This window comes from Dysidea avara, chromosome 4 (genome assembly GCF_963678975.1).
Source record: "Dysidea avara chromosome 4, odDysAvar1.4, whole genome shotgun sequence".
NCBI lineage: Eukaryota > Metazoa > Porifera > Demospongiae > Dictyoceratida > Dysideidae > Dysidea > Dysidea avara.
This window is the reverse complement of record NC_089275.1, coordinates 24,887,470-24,905,455: the sequence shown is the minus strand read 5'-3', so window position 1 is coordinate 24,905,455 and position 17,986 is coordinate 24,887,470. Positions and strand designations below refer to the sequence as shown.

At 36.0% G+C, this 17,986-nt stretch overlaps 1 protein-coding gene across 1 annotated transcript in view; it reads right to left on the bottom strand.

Annotated features, from left to right (window-relative positions):
- The window catches only part of LOC136254492 (fucose-1-phosphate guanylyltransferase-like), a 48,564-nt gene that overhangs the window by 19,879 nt on the left and 10,699 nt on the right, over positions 1-17,986 (bottom strand). Inside the window, exons 10-16 of the mRNA XM_066047193.1 lie at positions 15,253-15,366; positions 14,638-14,776; positions 9,888-9,963; positions 9,223-9,319; positions 8,220-8,307; positions 5,336-5,409; positions 4,070-4,126 (exon numbers count right to left, since the gene is read on the bottom strand). Of these exons, the coding sequence (XP_065903265.1) occupies positions 4,070-4,126; positions 5,336-5,409; positions 8,220-8,307; positions 9,223-9,319; positions 9,888-9,963; positions 14,638-14,776; positions 15,253-15,366 (645 nt within the window). The remainder of the gene's footprint in view (positions 1-4,069; positions 4,127-5,335; positions 5,410-8,219; positions 8,308-9,222; positions 9,320-9,887; positions 9,964-14,637; positions 14,777-15,252; positions 15,367-17,986) is intronic.

Here is a 17,986-nt window from a genome sequence, read left to right as displayed (position 1 = left end):
GAAAAGTCTTCCTATGCCGGTGTCTGCATGTACAAATCACAATGTCACACTACCAGTGGCCAGTGGTGTAGCCAGTCTTACATGATTACCAGGGATTTGGCAGTCATTACCCATACATGCAAGAGTACTTTAAACTGGCATATTGAGTTCCAATTGCCAGGACTTAGACTGGGCTCTAGCCCTGGAAAGCCTAGGTGTAGCCTGCTAGCAACAGTGTGTCACAAAGTGGAACACCATAGGTATAGTCAGCAAAGTCTGGTTAGCATGCATGTGGTCATGGCTAAATGTTTGCAACTGTCAATGTCACTAGCTGATCGGAGAGTGTGCTAGAATATGTACACAGTAGCTAGTTACAGTGACATAAGCACAGTAGTACACAATCCTCCCATATAAGACTGTCAGGCTTCACACTCTGTAAGTTGTTTATGACATGGATACCATATGGGAGGGTTGTTGATGATATGTGGTTAGACCACAAAATATTTTTAAATGGTAGAGATGTAATAAACACCCTACCTAACCTTTTTGCGTGTGAAAAGCAGCCATGATATCAGCGCTACCATTTATCTTCCATCTATAATGGACAAACAAAGCACTCACTGTGATGCCTAGGAAGAAGAATAAACTGGATGCCTTGCATGCGCGCTTGAACGACTTCTCGTAGCGAAGACGGGCAGCTCACTAGAGACCCTATTATGGTGATCTTGTAAGGTGGTAAAAGAGTGCTGCACAACTTCAATCTGCCATCTATTAACGTTATAAAGACTATAGTCGAACAATACGCATCCCTGAGCACACAAGATCCTGTAATTTTGTTCTTCTATGGCTTCTTCCGTATACGGAACAGCAGACAATGGCGAAGAAGAACTTAGAAATTTATCGAGGTGGAGGCCGGTTAGCGATCTGTGGAGTACGGGTTAATTAATGGGTCATGGACACGCGGAAGGACTCAGTGAGTAAGGCTGTGTAGTTTTTATCGCGAAAAAATGGAAGCCTTGGGCTGTACACGAGTGAAACAAAATAACAATATGAACAATTCGCGTAAAATTCGCAATTTTTGAATGTTTCTAAATTTCGTCTAAACCATTTTTACTGCTATATTACCATTTGTCTGAGTTCAGTGTTTGATAATAAGCCATCTGAGTGTTGTTTTGTGCTCGAGTCTGCTTTCTAAGGCTGGTTTTAGGTGACTGCTCTATTAGGATTTTCAAAAATTCCACTGTGATCCCTATTATGAACCCACTATCGTGGTTCATAATAGGGATCACCCATGTTTTTTTTGCAAAAACTCTAATAGAACGCACGCCTAAAAACCACCCTAGAAAGCATCCTCCAACTCAAAACAACCCTCTGGTGGTTATTTGCAATGAGTATTGGTCCACTAGTAAGTATCAAGTGAAAAGGTAACAGTATGTGTATTTGGAACAAAACTGAAATTTGCCGTTTTGTTCATATTATTATTATATTATTCATAATATTATTTTGTTTCACTCATGTACAGCAAAAGTTATCCACTTTTTCGCGCTAAAAACTATATAGCCATGCTTACTGAGTCCTTCCGCGTTTCCATGACCTATTAATAAGCCCGTATTCCACAGATCGCCAACCACCATACACCTCGAAAATTTTCTAAATTCTCTTTGCCATTACACTATTGGTAGCAGCTCCGTATACTAAAGAAGCCGTATAACAATAAAATTACAGGATTCCATTGTGTGAGCTTCTTTGGGTTTTGTTGCAGAGTTAATCAAGTACTCAACAGCATTTCTTAGACTTAGAAGATCTCGCATAGCATCTCTGCGTGGTAAGTATAGTCTACTTCTTCCTGTAAGCGCACGGTCGCGATTTGCTACGAGCGACCATACAAGCGCTCTCTCAGAGACATAAAGAAGTGATAGTGCTGACACCAGAGATTATTCATTGTTATGAATATAGTTTCTATAAACCATATTTCCTTTCCACGTAAAGTCTAAAGTTGGGTGGAGTCAGTATTAGTGTTAATTAAAATATTCGTGAGTGCCATAATTGTCTGACCACATTGTGTAAACAACATGACTTCATGCTGTTGATAACCCATGGTTTACAATAGGCATTGCAGCTATACACAGTACCTGACTTTGTTGTTGTGAATGATGTGTGTGCATGCACATTAGCTTCAGACCTTCACTGTAAAGTGTTAATAACAATGTTTGTGGGAAGTCAAGCATTCATATACATGTCAACATAGATTTCTTCACTGTGGTATACTCAATGAATACAATACTCACATGAACAACAAACTCTAGCTACACAAACTGTATTGTACGTAGCATTATATTATCATTTATACTACTGTGCACCAGTGAGCCAATGTTGTAGTCCATGCACCCATGGAAAATCTGTATAATTATTATTCTTCTTATTGTGTACGGTCTTGGCTGAAATAATAAATGCACAGCCACTGACTATTTTAACTTATAATTATATGCTTGTCAGAGTTCCATGTCTTCAATTGTCTCATGACAGGTAGCTATAGCTCAGTATCATACCATTTGGTGTGTGTATATTCATGAACACTGCATTAGGATGCTAATGTGAGTAAGAGACTAGAGTCCTGACACATATAGTAAGACAAATTAGACAACAGCTGCTCACTGTTGTGTGTAATGTATAGTCTCGTCCACAGTCAAGAGCAGTCAGGTAAATACTCTAATAATGCAGTCAAGTGTGTCTGACAACAACAAAGTTTACACTGAACTTGATAGCCACTAATTGTAAACTGCTCTACGTATATCTACAACAATCATCATTATCAGTAAAACAAATCCATTACTGGACTAATAAAAAGTACACAAACTAGATGAATAAAAATTGGAAATTTTAAAATGGGAATAGGGATCGCTGAAAAAAGCCACCAAACAAGAAGGGATCGCTGGGGTGGTAATGCAAACCACAAATCCCTATTTTGACTCATTTTAAAATGACTCACAGGAGCATGTAACTAAATATTTATGAGAGTCAAAATAGGGATTTGTGGTTTGCATTACCACCCCAGCGATCCCTTCTTGTTTGGTGGCTTTTTTCAGCGATCCCTATTCCCATTTTAAAATTTCCAATTTTTATTCATCTAGTGAATAATAATATGAACAATTCGCATAAAATTCTAAATTTTTGAATGTTTCTAAATTTCATCTATCTACCATTTTTAATGCTATATCACCATTTGTCTGAGTTCAGTGTTTGATAATAAGCCATCTGAGTGTTGTTTTATGTTCGAGTCTGCTTTCTAAGGCTGGTTTTAGGTGACTGCTCTATTAGGATTTTCTAAATTCTTCTGCAATCCCTATTATGAACCCACTATCGTGGTTCATGATATATATATATATATATATAGGCACATGGGATGACAGGTCAATTTAGTAGGTTATACAGCTTTGAATAACATAAATAGAGGTTGTGAGTTTATAAGCTAACTAGCTACTTAGTGAGTATCATTTACAGGTTGATTTGTGTAGTTGTGTTTAGTCAGTCCATTGAAAAGACAAATGAGCCACTTCATCATTATTGGGTTCCATCACATAGCAGATGGTAACTCAGTTTCATGCTGTTGGTCCAAAAACAGATGTTGAAACTAATTTGATTCGGCTTAATTTCTCCCACTCTGGCTTTCATTGCAACTAGCAAATCATGACAAGTTTGTACATCAACACTTTTCTACAGCTGCTGGAAACTTCTCCAGTTGCACTGTAACTGCAGCTCTAGTATTTCTTTTGTGTTTCTTACTTCCTGATGTTACAAACATGATAATCTTTCTTTAGGCATTAAGTAGCAGAAATTTATTCTTTTTGGGAGCAGTTTAGTGCCACTTGTATTAAAGCAGCATGACATAGCATATAACAATTTCTATGGTCCTTACAGGATGGACCTGCTGCTTATTACGGTCACAAAATCTCAGTCTAAAGTGACATTTTACATTTCAATAGTATATCATCTTAAAAAAACACCGAAAGTATTGAACATATACATAGACACTAGACAGACACAACAAAAGATATCTGGTCTGGAGAAACACACAACATTATTAACTCACTGGAGATGGCCAAACTTCCGATAGAGAATCTATATGTAACGATTGCAACGCTTGCCCCTATAATTACATAGAAAAATCAGTTGGAAAAACATATACAAATAATGAGACTAACTATAAGTAGAAGCTACAGCCACAAAAAAGCATAGAAATAAGGAATCTATTATTTGGCTATGAAGCCTAGACAGTAAAGCGGCTAAGCAAAAGAAAAATGTTCACTTCTTGATAAAAGCACCAAACTTGGTACAATACTTGCTTGATTAGTACTATTTCATAATAGATAGAGTGCCATCAAAAATACCAATCATATGACACTTAAAGAACCTAACAACTAAAATCAATAGAAAATGCATTTGGGAAGCCATAAATGTTCAATAGTATTACAGTGGAACCTCAGTTATCCGAACCCGGGGTAGTCCATAAGTCTGAAAAGTCCATATCTCTGAAATTGTGCATAAATAACCTTAAAATAGCATAAAGAAAAAAATTAAAATATAAATATTTTCAGCTACCCTAATAGAACTGTCACTACTCTAATAGAGTAGTCATTTCCGTAGTTCGGTTAACTGAGAATCCTGATAAGGGGAGTCTGGATAACTGAGGTTCCACTGTATACTGAAACTTTGCATCTGCATAGACAAGTAAGGGATGGTCATATACAAAAGCTGATCAAGGGTAGTGTCCATTTAAGCCATAAGCTTGCAATGTTGAGAAGCACGGAAGTTTAAGGTTTATGAAGCTGTAGATGTACAACATATTATTTCTATTGGATTATCCCTGTACCTTTTGCACTGAATATCAGAAGTGTTTAAAACAGCTTATTTTACCACATTTTGAAATATTTTCTGATTACATCCATGAATTTTTTAAATACATTCATGCTATTTAAGCAAAAACAAAGATTCTGGATATACTTGTATGGCTTCATGACCAGCTAGAAAGGGGCTTGCAACCTACTTTAAAAGCTTTCAAACATCCCCTTAGGTAATTATTTTGACGTGGCACCATATCTCAAATGATTTAGTATACCTTATTCAACTTCCACAGAAAATTTGGTGCTTTTATCATAAAGCGAACAATTTTATCAAAATTTATCACTTAGCCACTCTACTATTGTTGACTACTCTAATAGGGAACCATAAGAACACTGAAAGCCTGGTAGCCAGAATCTTTACTCAATATTTTGTTGAATGCCCAGGTGACTAGGTAAACTAAATTCTAGGAACAGATATAGTCGATAGAAATTGGGATAAGCATATCAAAACATACCATAGTTGTCCCATACCAAGGTAGATCACTTCTTCTTTCAAAAGGTACACTAGCTTTCATGCTGTCATAGATGTCTGTGGTTAGATATAAAATACCACTGAGATAACATTATAGCACTTACAAATTAATAAACTAGACAAAGAAATACAGTACTAGTATTAAAAAAAAGTTGATTTTAAAATGAAATGGGGATTTATGCAATAAAAAGTAGTGAAGCAAGAAATGAATGATGGTATTACAACATAGCTTGGTGGGAAGTCCCTACTTTGGCACTGAAAAAAATACTTGTAATATACTAAAGTGCCAAATAGGGACTTGCCCACTGAGCTATGCTGTAATACCATCATTCATCTCTTGTTTCACTACCTTTTATTGCATAGATCCCTACTTCATTTTTAAATTAACAATATTTTAATATCAGTTTGTTTAGTTTCTTTGTTGTAGCACAGTTAGCTAAACTTGTGACTGTTCTATTAGAATATCATACATGACTGTTGTATTAGAATAACAGTTATCTTGAGTGAACCAAGGGGTATGCGGCTACTTAGACCATTCATAAAAGTAGGGTTCTGCCCAGGAATTTCTAAGTGGTGGTCTAAAGTTAACATGAACTGATATGCTGTGTGTTATACTACAGTATATTGCATGTACATCAGTGACATACATAAGAGTTGTACTGGTTGGATTTAAGTCTGGTCGGACTTTAGAGGTACTGGACTTTTTGAACTACCGCTGACCAGTGTGGACAGAACCCTATAAAAGGGGTGAGGTCATCTTGTTTACTGTTAAGAAAATAGCTACAGGTAGATTGTTAAAAGATGTGGTCTCCGTACTCTATTGCTATTATAGTCAACCTAGATCTTTATTTGATGAGTGCGGTCGTGAACCTATCGCGAACGGGATCCCAATTGTGAAATTGAGGATATCTAGCTAAAAGCGTTTCTGAAATCCAGCTTAGAAATAATTCTGTGGCATTAAAATATGCTGAAGAAAGTGTCTAGACGGAAAATTAATACCTCGATATGGTTTCTTTGGATGAAGAAGACAAGCAGCCTAATTAAAGATAAAAGAAAAGACAAGGCGCAGAGGGCCTACACCGTCGGAACCCCAATAGGCACATCCCACTGGTGAGCTTGTTATTGTGGTGTAAAATGGTGGCCGTGCGCTGGCCTCTAGCCTTGTAACTGTGGTCAGGCAGCCAGGCATTGAGACTAAAAGGTTTTGGCAATTTTTTTAAAATTTGATATCCGGCCACCTGTACTGTGCTTTGTTATATTCCTGTATTATAATATATTATATGGACTATAGTACTATTCTGCAAAGGTGATTTTCGTTGAGCAAGATGTCTCACAAAATTTTTGGGGTGATCCCTACTTAAACAGTACTACCATACCGTTTGACAATACTCAAGAGTGTATATTATAAGCAACAATTTCACTTCTCCATAAGTCACATTCAATATCCGTAGCCTTCATACACCCTGTATATGTAATGATTGCATGACTACTGCAGGCAATTAACTGATAAATTATAGCATTTTGTATGGGAGTAAAAAAGTGCCTTAAACATGAACATAATGAGCAACTGTCACTAGTTTTTGCACTCAACTAACACACATCATGATTTTATTACAGTATGTACATTATTAGACTGCAAAGTGATGCAATAATTAGTTGGTAAATAAATAATCAGAAATTGGCCAGATTTCAGCAATATTAGTTTATTTAGTTGATTAATTTTAATGACCCTGACGTTATTGTTTTCAAACAACAATAGGACAAATATTAAAATTTAAAATGGCAGTTTTACAAAATATGAGTGAACTTTTGGCAAACATAAACATTGGATCAGTTATTGGTATCAGCCATTACGTGAATTTCAATATCAGCTAATCGGATAATCTTATCGGTACATCACTAAGAATGCATCTACATAACATACATATTATAGTACATACTGTATACATGTAATACACACATCTACATTAGATTATGTAATAAGTAAACTATATACCATACAGTAAGCACTATACTACACAAACAGGTAACTCAGCATTGCTTGGTAAGTTTCAGGTGTAAAGTATGTGAGCAATGGGAATTAAAAGAACTATATTTACAATTGTTGACCACAATGTCTCATGTCTTGCATATCTTGTTAAAAGCTACAGTACTAGACATTAAATTTGTTGAGTTGTAACACTCCTGTAATGCAAGAACAAGGCATTCAGAGCACTTATACTACTTATTTTAGATTATGCAAGAACTGTGTGGAATCCCCATACTCATAAAAATATTTCTGCTTTGGAGAGAAAATTCAAAATCATGGGGCTCGTTGAGTGTGTAGCAGCAGATACAACTGTCATTGTCACACATGGTCTTTAAGTCCTCCAGTGAATGTTGTCCATTGGCCAGAATTATTTTATGTTTCACTGTGACTTTTCCTTGAACTTTTCCAGCTACTTTTATTTTCCAATTCTTCTACCATCCCACTCCCTCTGTTTACTATGTAAGCATTCGGTGATTAACTCTTTCAGGTTTTGTTTTCTTGTCAATGGTATCTTTTTCTGGAATCCTGTCCCACATGATCATGATAGACTCTCTGTATGTACTCTTAGACATGTGTTGCACAAGTTTCTATGTAACAAATAATAAAACATCTGTTGTATAAGTTTCTGTTATGTTATGGGATGAATACTTGCAAGCAAAACAGGTGCCACACCCTTTTATTAGCAAGTTTTTTATCGCTTGAATTTGACGGCGTTGTGTTTGAGTGGTACTGTAGGTTATACTCCTATAGGCTTTGCTTTTTGTACTCATTTACCTTACCCTTTGTAGTTACAGTAAACAAATAAAAATAAACACACTAGATACAATTAAACATTTACCAAAAGCAAAAGTAGCATATTTCAGCTCATCACTGACGGTAACTGCAACAGTATGTAAATAAGAAGAGGCAGGTATAGTTGAGTTAGCCTGTAAAATCATAAAAATGTATTAGTTATACAGTACTAAGAAAACGTAACCATGAGTGTTGAATGCTGTATTAGCTAGTGATAAATGACGGTGTGAAGTAATACAGATACGTATTTCAGCAATTCTCCATTGATAAGGTAAAAGGTACATGGTAATGGGTCTTTGTTCACCGGTTTAAGCGTAGTAGGTACCCAACATGACTCCAGCTCACTCAACAAGCACGTTGTACACCTTCAGGGAACCACTTGCCAGTGCCAGAACTCAAACATTAGCCATTTCCCTTTAACTATGTTTTCATTAGGTTTACTGGCTAAACTGGACTAAATATAGCACCATTAATTGAAACATAAGCAAACGATACTGAAATATCTGTTCCTCCACGTGATCATAAAATCAGACTAATGTGCTGTTCAATACTCTTGGTTACTATTGATCCCTTGCTTCCTGTCACCTTGAAAACAATTAGGCAGTGAAGGCAGACAATTGCTATTATTAACAATTAAAATTTCATTACTACTGGTAAGCCAAAAATGACAACACAACGTCCACTATCTAACTAGTTTTGAATAACAGATTAGCTACCACCAATCTTTCAAAGGACGTGCAGTAAGCTTTTCATAAGTGTAACAGATAACAACGGAGCTCTTTCTAAGAAATTTAGCATTGCAGTAACACTTTTAAGAGGAGTTTGAATTTATATAAATGTCTTCCAAATAAAAATTGTTGAAGTATAATAACTGAGTTTATACTAGAGTGCTGACTGCATTCTATTGAATATTCAGTACACAGAAATATATGGTATTTTAAAATAATAATTGTAAATCTTAAATATAAAAATAATTACCAATGCAAGTGCCATGTGGGCAGGTGATGGGAAACAAGGTGGCCTTATGTACTTGATCTGACGGTACTTACAGGAATATGCAAGTTGCTTAGTATGCAATTCTCTTGAACAGCTACACCACTCTCAATATGACAAAACTCTATCACTGAATCTTTTAACATGGTAACACTGTAAAGACACATATTATACAGTAGGTACTTTCATAGGACTGAAATAACATTCACATAGAGTATACAATCATATGCTAGTGCTCTCAGCTTATGACATTGATTTGGAAGTTTACTTTTCACACTCTTACAAAGACAACTAGTCAGGAGTAATTACATTAGAAAATGAAGCAACAGCTGAATATTCAGTGTAAAACACATGTATTGAGTAGGGTAGGGATATTATTGTGAATTAGAGACAATAGGATGGAATTAATGAGAAAAACTAGTTGAACAGTGTTATCAAAATATACATATAATGCAACAGAATGATTGGTTTTCCAATGTCTGGCTAAATGTACTGTAAATATTAAGTATATTAATTGCTTATAGTTAGCTATCTACTGTGCATATGTATCTATGCTCTGGCAGATCAATGACATATTAGCAAGTAAGTATACAATAGTAGTAATAAGCAGTACAAACCACACATACCTATAGGCAGTGTACTGTGAAAAGAACTTTGTTGTTAAGAGTATAAATTGTGATGTATGCGTACTTATATAACTGCAGTAATACAAACAAATAACCTTTCTGGATCTTCCACAACAGAATGCATTAAGTAGCAATCAGTAAATAAACTCCTCTTGGGTTTTTTAAGATTATCTTTACAAAGACACATACAGTATTATAATCTACTAGTACTATATTCTTGGTACTATGCAATATTTTTAATAAGTAACTTAAAGTATTGAATAGAAAGGGTCATGAAGGTTTGCACCTTGCTACAGCAAATTATTGACCTGAAACCAGCCTCACAGTACCTTGGTGGTCCCAAAAGTGCCTTCAGGGTGATCCAAAATACTTATTTGTGAACGGATCTGCGAAAACAGGACATAATCACATTTTTCAAATTCCTGTTTTTTAAATATTTATAATCTATTTAGCCAAGTGTACCCACTGGCAAGTTTCAGCTTCATGTGCCAATAGCTTTGGGAGTTACAGCCCTTCATAGTAGCAACAACAGAAAAATCGATTTGTACAGCAAGTATAGGGAAAATAGATTACAGGCACTTACAAAAATGGTTGTAACTTACGAACGGATTGAGGTACAGAGCTAGAATTTTCACCATCGTGTTCGCCATGAACAGGGGAATCAATTACTGGGTAAGTTATTCTTTTACTCGCCCTTCTTCACTGCATACAAAGGCGAAATTCATGAAGAAAAAATCGATCGCGTACGATCGCTTCAACGTGACATAAAGAAATGCTCATAACTTTTATGTATCCTTGGGTCTACTGCAACGAAACAAAGATTTTCCAATTTCTCTTGAGCAGGCAAATAAGATGATATAATAAAAGTTTTATTGTTAGTCCCTTCCTTCACTACGAAAGAGGGGTTTAAAAAATTTACGGAATTTTTTCAATTATAGGCAAGTATTTCATCTAATGTAATCAATGCCTTTATACTGTAAATTTAGGCTTGTGCAATTATGTCCCTTTTTTGCAGATCCAGTCACATTTAGGGAATTTCCTTATTGCTAAGGTTACGGGTTTGATGTTAGACATAACTCTTCAACCCAACAGGTGCCTTTTGTCATCACAGTATGTGCTTTGAAAATGAAGCATGATGGGTTAATGGCCACTTCACTATTTCAGCAATTGATAGTTGGGGCTAGGGATCTGCAATACATATCGATACGGCAATATATCGATACAGCAAATAAGTATCACGATACGATACTGTACTTAGGAAATATCGATATATCGAAGTTTTCTAGTAGAACAGGTAGTGATTGCTCTATTAGCTACTGCAACAGTGATCTAAATACTTAAATAGAAAGCCTACCTGTGCTATAAAATGCAACATTACGAGAAGCCATACAAATACGCGTTTATAAGTGCTGCTGTTACTGTGTTATGGCTAAAATATTCTTACCCAGGCCTTCTAAAAACAGTAGCTGTTACACTTTAAGTATAAAGAACTAGCAGTAAACATCTGCTGTATATACTAGCCACCTTGACAACTCACCAAAATGCGGAGAAATCCGGACAAGCCTTGGTGGGAGCATGTATTAAAATGTTTGTGGTAGCTAATTGTCTGGGTGGTGTAATAGAGGCAGGTATCCAGGTAGAGATGTACTTTTAACAGCAACTCTGTTTTCCATACTAAAAATCATACCAGGAACACACTAGCTATTTGTCACATCATGATCAGTATAATTATTAGCAGCATTCACTGAATAAAGAAATTGTATACACAGTGAATGTAGAATCCGTGTCGGTTCTTTAAGGTACAGATAAATGGATATTGTTACAACTATTAGCTAATACGCCAGTCATAACTAGCCATGACCACTTTATAGTATCGTGATACAGTATCGTATCGAACAGTTTATTGATGGTGATACGCGATACACAAAATGTACTGTATCGCAGAACACTAGTTGGGGCACATGTTCAGACGAAAACAATAAACCTTACCTGGTGACATTCTTTTTTCTATTGCAGTATGCATGGGTCCACCAGTCATAATAACGTTACAGAAAAGTAAACAAACAAAATTTAGGAGTTTTAAGTTCAATTAGGGATTATGAATTAAAAAGTAGTGAAACAAGGGAGGTTGCCTCACCTGAAGAAGTACAACATCTAATCATTACCCATGACTGAATTAGGGATTAAATGTCTACTAGTACAGTACAGTATATCTTTAGGTGTAATCATGATTGAGCATGGGCGAGATAATGAATGCTCAAATGCTGAAATTTACATTCAAATGTTAAGCTTAACGAACCTTCTTATGAATATTTGACATTTATTCATGCCCTAGTAGGAATGCTGCACTCTCACAAACTGTATACATGCTGTAAACTGCTACTGGGTGACATGTCAGCCTGAAATAAGAGTGAAGCAAGTTACTGAAGACATTGTGACTGCTTTTCACAATGGATTATATGGACATTTATGAACTGAAAGTGGCATATCTAGCCTCGTAGGCCACCAGTAATGAAATAATTCCTGATGTGAAAAGGGGTTTATATATACAAAGATTAAAGGCAGTCTCAAAGCTTTCTCTAAAGAACTTGCATGAAGACACACTATAAAACAGACAACTTTGTGCACAGTTTATGGTTTCGAGCTGCACTTCATTAATATGTAGCTATATATATAGTGCATGCATACAGTTGCATGATGCATAGATAATAGACACCCCTATCTGGATTGGAAGCACACGTATAGTGCCCATACAAAACTCGCGCCTGAAGTTTTAAAACACTCTTTTCATTCGAAGATTCTGTTTTACTGTCTGGATACAGCTTGGTTGTTTTAACTAGTAAGTTTAGTAGATTGTTTCTTGGGTGGCGATTGGCCTACTACTGGTATAGGCACTTTCCGTATAAAAAGTATTTGAACATGTTTGTGAAAATGGCGGGGTGAACAAGTTTAGTTTAAGGCTGATGCTTATTACTAACTAATGCTACGTGTACTGGTATGTGTTTCATGGTATATTCGCTCCAGTTTAGTCAAGCTCACAAATCCCGCCTCTCGTATCAACCTTTCGCGCTTGTCGAACTTCTAGCTAATACACATCAGTACACCCACTATGAATTGGCCAAACCTTATATTCCATAGCGGTAGGTTTACTACTCACCAGTAAGCAAAACATATTCTTATAAAATATACTCCCGGTACTGTGTACAGTATAAGGGGCACGAAGCGCGGATAGATTAGGTGGCGCTTAGAAGTTTCCAATCCAGTATGGGGTGTCTATTATCTATGCACAATGTAATTAATGAAATAATTCATAAGATATGAAATACATTAAATCACAATATTACTTTTACAAACCAAAATCTATTATCTAGCTAAATTATAGAAACTAATTTATATACATGATTGAATAATTGCCTATTAAGATAGAAAGGGGTCAAAATACTGCATGGATACCTGGTAGAGATGCAACAATATATTGATATATCGCGTATTGCATCGTTTTAAAACAATATCACTGTATCGATACAGAGTCAAACTGTATCGATATATCGCGTATCGTGATATATCAACATATTGTGGCTTGTTAACATGGCTGACAATCAAATTATTGTACATTGTAGTTAAACTGAATATAATGTAATGCTTCTCAAAGAAAAAAATAGCTCACTTAATTCTCTTAAAAAACAAACAAACAAACAAAAAATAACATTACAAACAATATAGAACATTGTTTAGACTCCACTTTGTATCACGCAATATATCGCAGTATCGTGATACACCACAGGCAATATATCGATACTAGCGTTGCACCGATAATCGGTTGAATTATCGGTTACAGCCGATATTAGCTAATTTTACAAGTATTGGTATCGGCTACGAAGCAGAAATAATTTCCGATTAACTGAAACCCACAATCAATTGTTAATGACGGCAATGTACAGGTAAAGTAAAGAAGGTGGTGAATGTATCAGTAAGTGGTTTGCTGTAACTGTTTTGTAACTGTAACTGTTTTGGCTTGTTTGTTTGCACAAGTTTGGTTGCAAGGCTATAGTAGGCTGGGTATATTTATCGGCCGCCAACACAGTTAGTTAATCACTCTTCACAAAGGGTCTGAAGTCCCACTAAAACCACTGTTTGATAAGCTGGCTTAGATGCTACTTGGCTTACTTTTCCATGAAAGGAGTTAGTGGCAAAACTGTATAAAGCATTGTAAAAGTCGGCCATCCACACAATTAATTACATTGATTACATTGTCATTACAAATGCAGTTTATACACATAAACTTTAGGTGATTTTCTGTTCCTCCTCCACTGTTCCGAAGAATTGAAGAATATATCTGTAAATATCGGCATATTGGTTATAAGAGTAGGCAAATAATTGGTATCAGTAAATGTGAAAAAATGCATATCGGTGCAACACTAATCGATATGTCTATACACTGTATCGTTGCATCTCTAACACCTGGTTTATAGAACAGTTCTTCATGCTGTATTCCCACAGCCTCAATAAGTGACTAGTAAGAACTGATATGAAAATGACCACTGGCTACGTAATTCAAAGTGAGCATCAAATGACTGAAATACTCTAAATGAACAGTCACAAAGCATCTAACAGAGCAGCCATGTAACTGGATTCGAAACCGTTCCCACACTCGTACTTTAGTTTGTATCCATTTTCTTCTTCACACAGCTGCAATAAGTAGCAATAACTTTATCACAAACAAGTCACCAGATTACACTTTGATAAAATGGGGGTACAGTAGTTTTAAAACACATCGGATGATCACTTCATAAACACACAAAGTACAATAACACCCAATATATTCCCCATATAACCTGTATGTACCTTCTGATACTTGCTGCTCTATAGCATGCATGTACTTGACCATCACCTCATTCTGGCTACCACAAGTTTGTTTCATTACATCACTATGGCAATAATGATAAAGATACTCCTTGGTTGTGCCAGTATGAATAAAAATTCCCTAGAAAATAAACAAACAAAACTAGTAAAACCAGACACTTAAACCTATAGCAAACACACAATGCAAAATTCTAATATCACTACAACTACAGCTGAGTGTGGTTTCAGTTTAGTACTATTTCTTGCAGAATAATAAAACTCTGTTTCATCTTTAGTTGGCAATGATTTACAATGCTATCGATAATAGCCTAGTGTTGCAGTCACTTGAATGCTGCAAGGAGCAATTAGGAACCACAACTTCAAAACTAGCACTGATGGATGATATCTCTGTACATTGCAGTGTTGGCTGGATTGCAAAGCTCAGAAAAATGTTCACAAGTGTACATACATGTGTGGTGTGCATGTGTGTGTGTGTGTGTGTGTGTGTGTGTGTGTGTGTGTGTGTGTGTGTGTGTGTGTGTGTGTGTGTGTGTGTGTGTGTGTGTGTGTGTGTGTGTGTGTGTGTGTGTGTGTGTGTTTCATACTGTATATACTAACCTGATGAAACAAGATCACCTTCAGATTAGTACCTTTCAGGAGATCAAACACAAGCTTCCTTATATGAACTAAATCAGCAGTTTCCTCTGTTACATTTACAGTATTTGTGGTGTACTGTATTAAATAATGTACAGGATGATACCAGTAGTATTATGGATGCATGTGTGTACACTGTATAGTCACTGAGCATGAAAATTAAACATTAACAAACTGATCTCAGTTCTCAAGTGGTGATTACGGTAAATACATACAGTACCACATGTACTGTATAAAATATATATTTATTGTTCTTTGCGTGGGAGGATCAAAGTGTTGCCACGTAATGTATTTTCCATATTGTACTGATTAGCTGCATAACTGCACTGTATGAGTCATACAGCACAGTTATGTGGATAATTGGGCAAACACAGTGTAGTTATGTGGATAATTGAGCAAATACAGTACACTAGGGTAAATACAGTACAGTTATGCAGCGCAGCTATGTAAGGAATGTTACAAAAACAACCTCCACTCAGGCCAGTATGATTGATCACACATACAACACTGTAAATCACTAAAACTAGCCAGACTAATCCTACCAGCTAGTTCTATGACTAGAAATAGTTTACATGAATAGTCTAACACAAAAAAATTGAAGCAACAATTCCACACAAACGGCACAACGGATCACTTGTGTGACGCTAAACCTAACCAAATTAATCCTATCAAATCGTCCTACAACTACAAATAGATTATATGAGAACTTATGATCACCGAAAATTGAAGCGATTCGAGTACCCAAGAAAATTGCTACAAGCAAGACGACCAGGAAGTAGGGCTGGGACAAATATTGAAATTTACCTTCAAACATTCGCTAATACAATATTCGAAGATTCAAAGCTTCAGTGTTAGCTATATGAGTTACAGGTTTTCTTGTATTTATGCACATCCTTTTGAAGTTTCATCTTTCTAATCCTACTTAATCTATTTAATAGGTTTATAAACATTTGGAAAGTGCATAGCAACAGTACTGAATGACATGATCATGGGTGTGTCTGCTTGCAAATGGGTGTGTCTGCTATACTGCAATCATCCACAAGTAAACACTAACTAATGGCTAAAAGGATGTTTTCCATGCATTATCTATCACATTATAAAGTGTTTTAAGGTTGCAACTACAGTAGCAAGCTAAACTGTGATGATTTAAAAGTGGGCATGGCACACGAAGAGATGAACATCAATCGCACAAGATGAATAAGCAGCTGCAACAAAGAATTGAAGATAATGGTGTTTATTTGTAATAGACGAATTCCATAACAAGGCTTTATAGCGTATACAGGGTGTAGATAACCGTTGCCCCTAGCAACCTGAATTTCCCAGTATTATTAGGTGAAGATGCCTAAAGTAACTTCTCCAAATTTTGAAAGGATAGCATATATATGTCATAAGATATGATATTTTGAAATTGTGGTTTTCCCCATACATATCTATGTGAGAGAGCTACAGTTGCCCCTCCTGGGCAATCACAAAAATGAGGTACTTCAATGTATACAAAAACTAAAACTTCAAAAGTACAGATATCTCAATATTACATAATTTGTAGGTGTGAATGTCAACAATTATCTCTCCAAGTTTTAAATGGATAGTGTATATAGGTCATAAGATATGACCATATAGATACGACTACACCTTGAATCCCATGATTTGTGTGATTACTGAGAAGGGGCAACTGTTGCCCCTCTCATTGACAATGTATGGGAAAATTGCAACTTCAAAATGTCATATCTCATGACTTATTTATGCTATCCTTTTAAAACTTGGAGAAGTGACTTAAGACATTCACACCCACAAATAATGTAAAATGTACAGGTACAGGTAAAGGTAGGGACAATGGTAGAATTTTTCAATATTATGAAATTTGTCTATTCTTTGGTAGACTATGAGTGCATTACAAAGCTTTGAAGGATACTTCTACAGTTCAAAGTTTACATAACCTTCAAACCCACAAAACAATCGAAGCTCTGTCCCAGCCCTACAATAAAATTAAAGCACTGCCTATACTTGTGTGTATGAAAAATATAGCACTTGGGAGGTGTCATGAGGTGAATACAGCACTCGGTGAATGCATATGCCTTTTAGCACACAGCCTCGTGCTGCATTTCCGTACACACGCACGGCAGTACTTTAACTATAACATACATACATATCATACACTACGATAGTAGCGTACAGTAGGGACCACAAAGGAGTAGGTGTGTCCTACGAAATAAAATCACCCAAATAGCAACCTCAATTTTCCCTGACAACGATGAAGCATATAGATACTGTACAAATTAATTGGTTTTGCTCTTCTTGCTGTTTATTGTTATAACTCTCTGAAAGCACTTCCAGACAAGGCTGAAACTTTGGTTTTTCCCTCTAGACAACAAAAAGTCATAAAAAGAAGCTTGAGAAAAATGCAAACAAGTCGGGTTTTCGCTTAGCGGGTGATATACAGCCTGTATATATATGTCCCAAACAGTTCTCACATACAACTAACATGATCACTTGTGATCAGGACTGTGATCAAGTTGCTAATGCCCCATTCACACTATCCCAGGTTAACCTTTTTAACTCAAGCTGTTGGTTTTTGTTTGCACTACTGCAACTAACAAGAGCTCATTATACACATGCCAAGTAATAAATTAACAACATTTAAGCACTTGCAGTAATAAAAGTATTAGAATTAGTGTAGAATGAGCTAAAATAAGCTGTA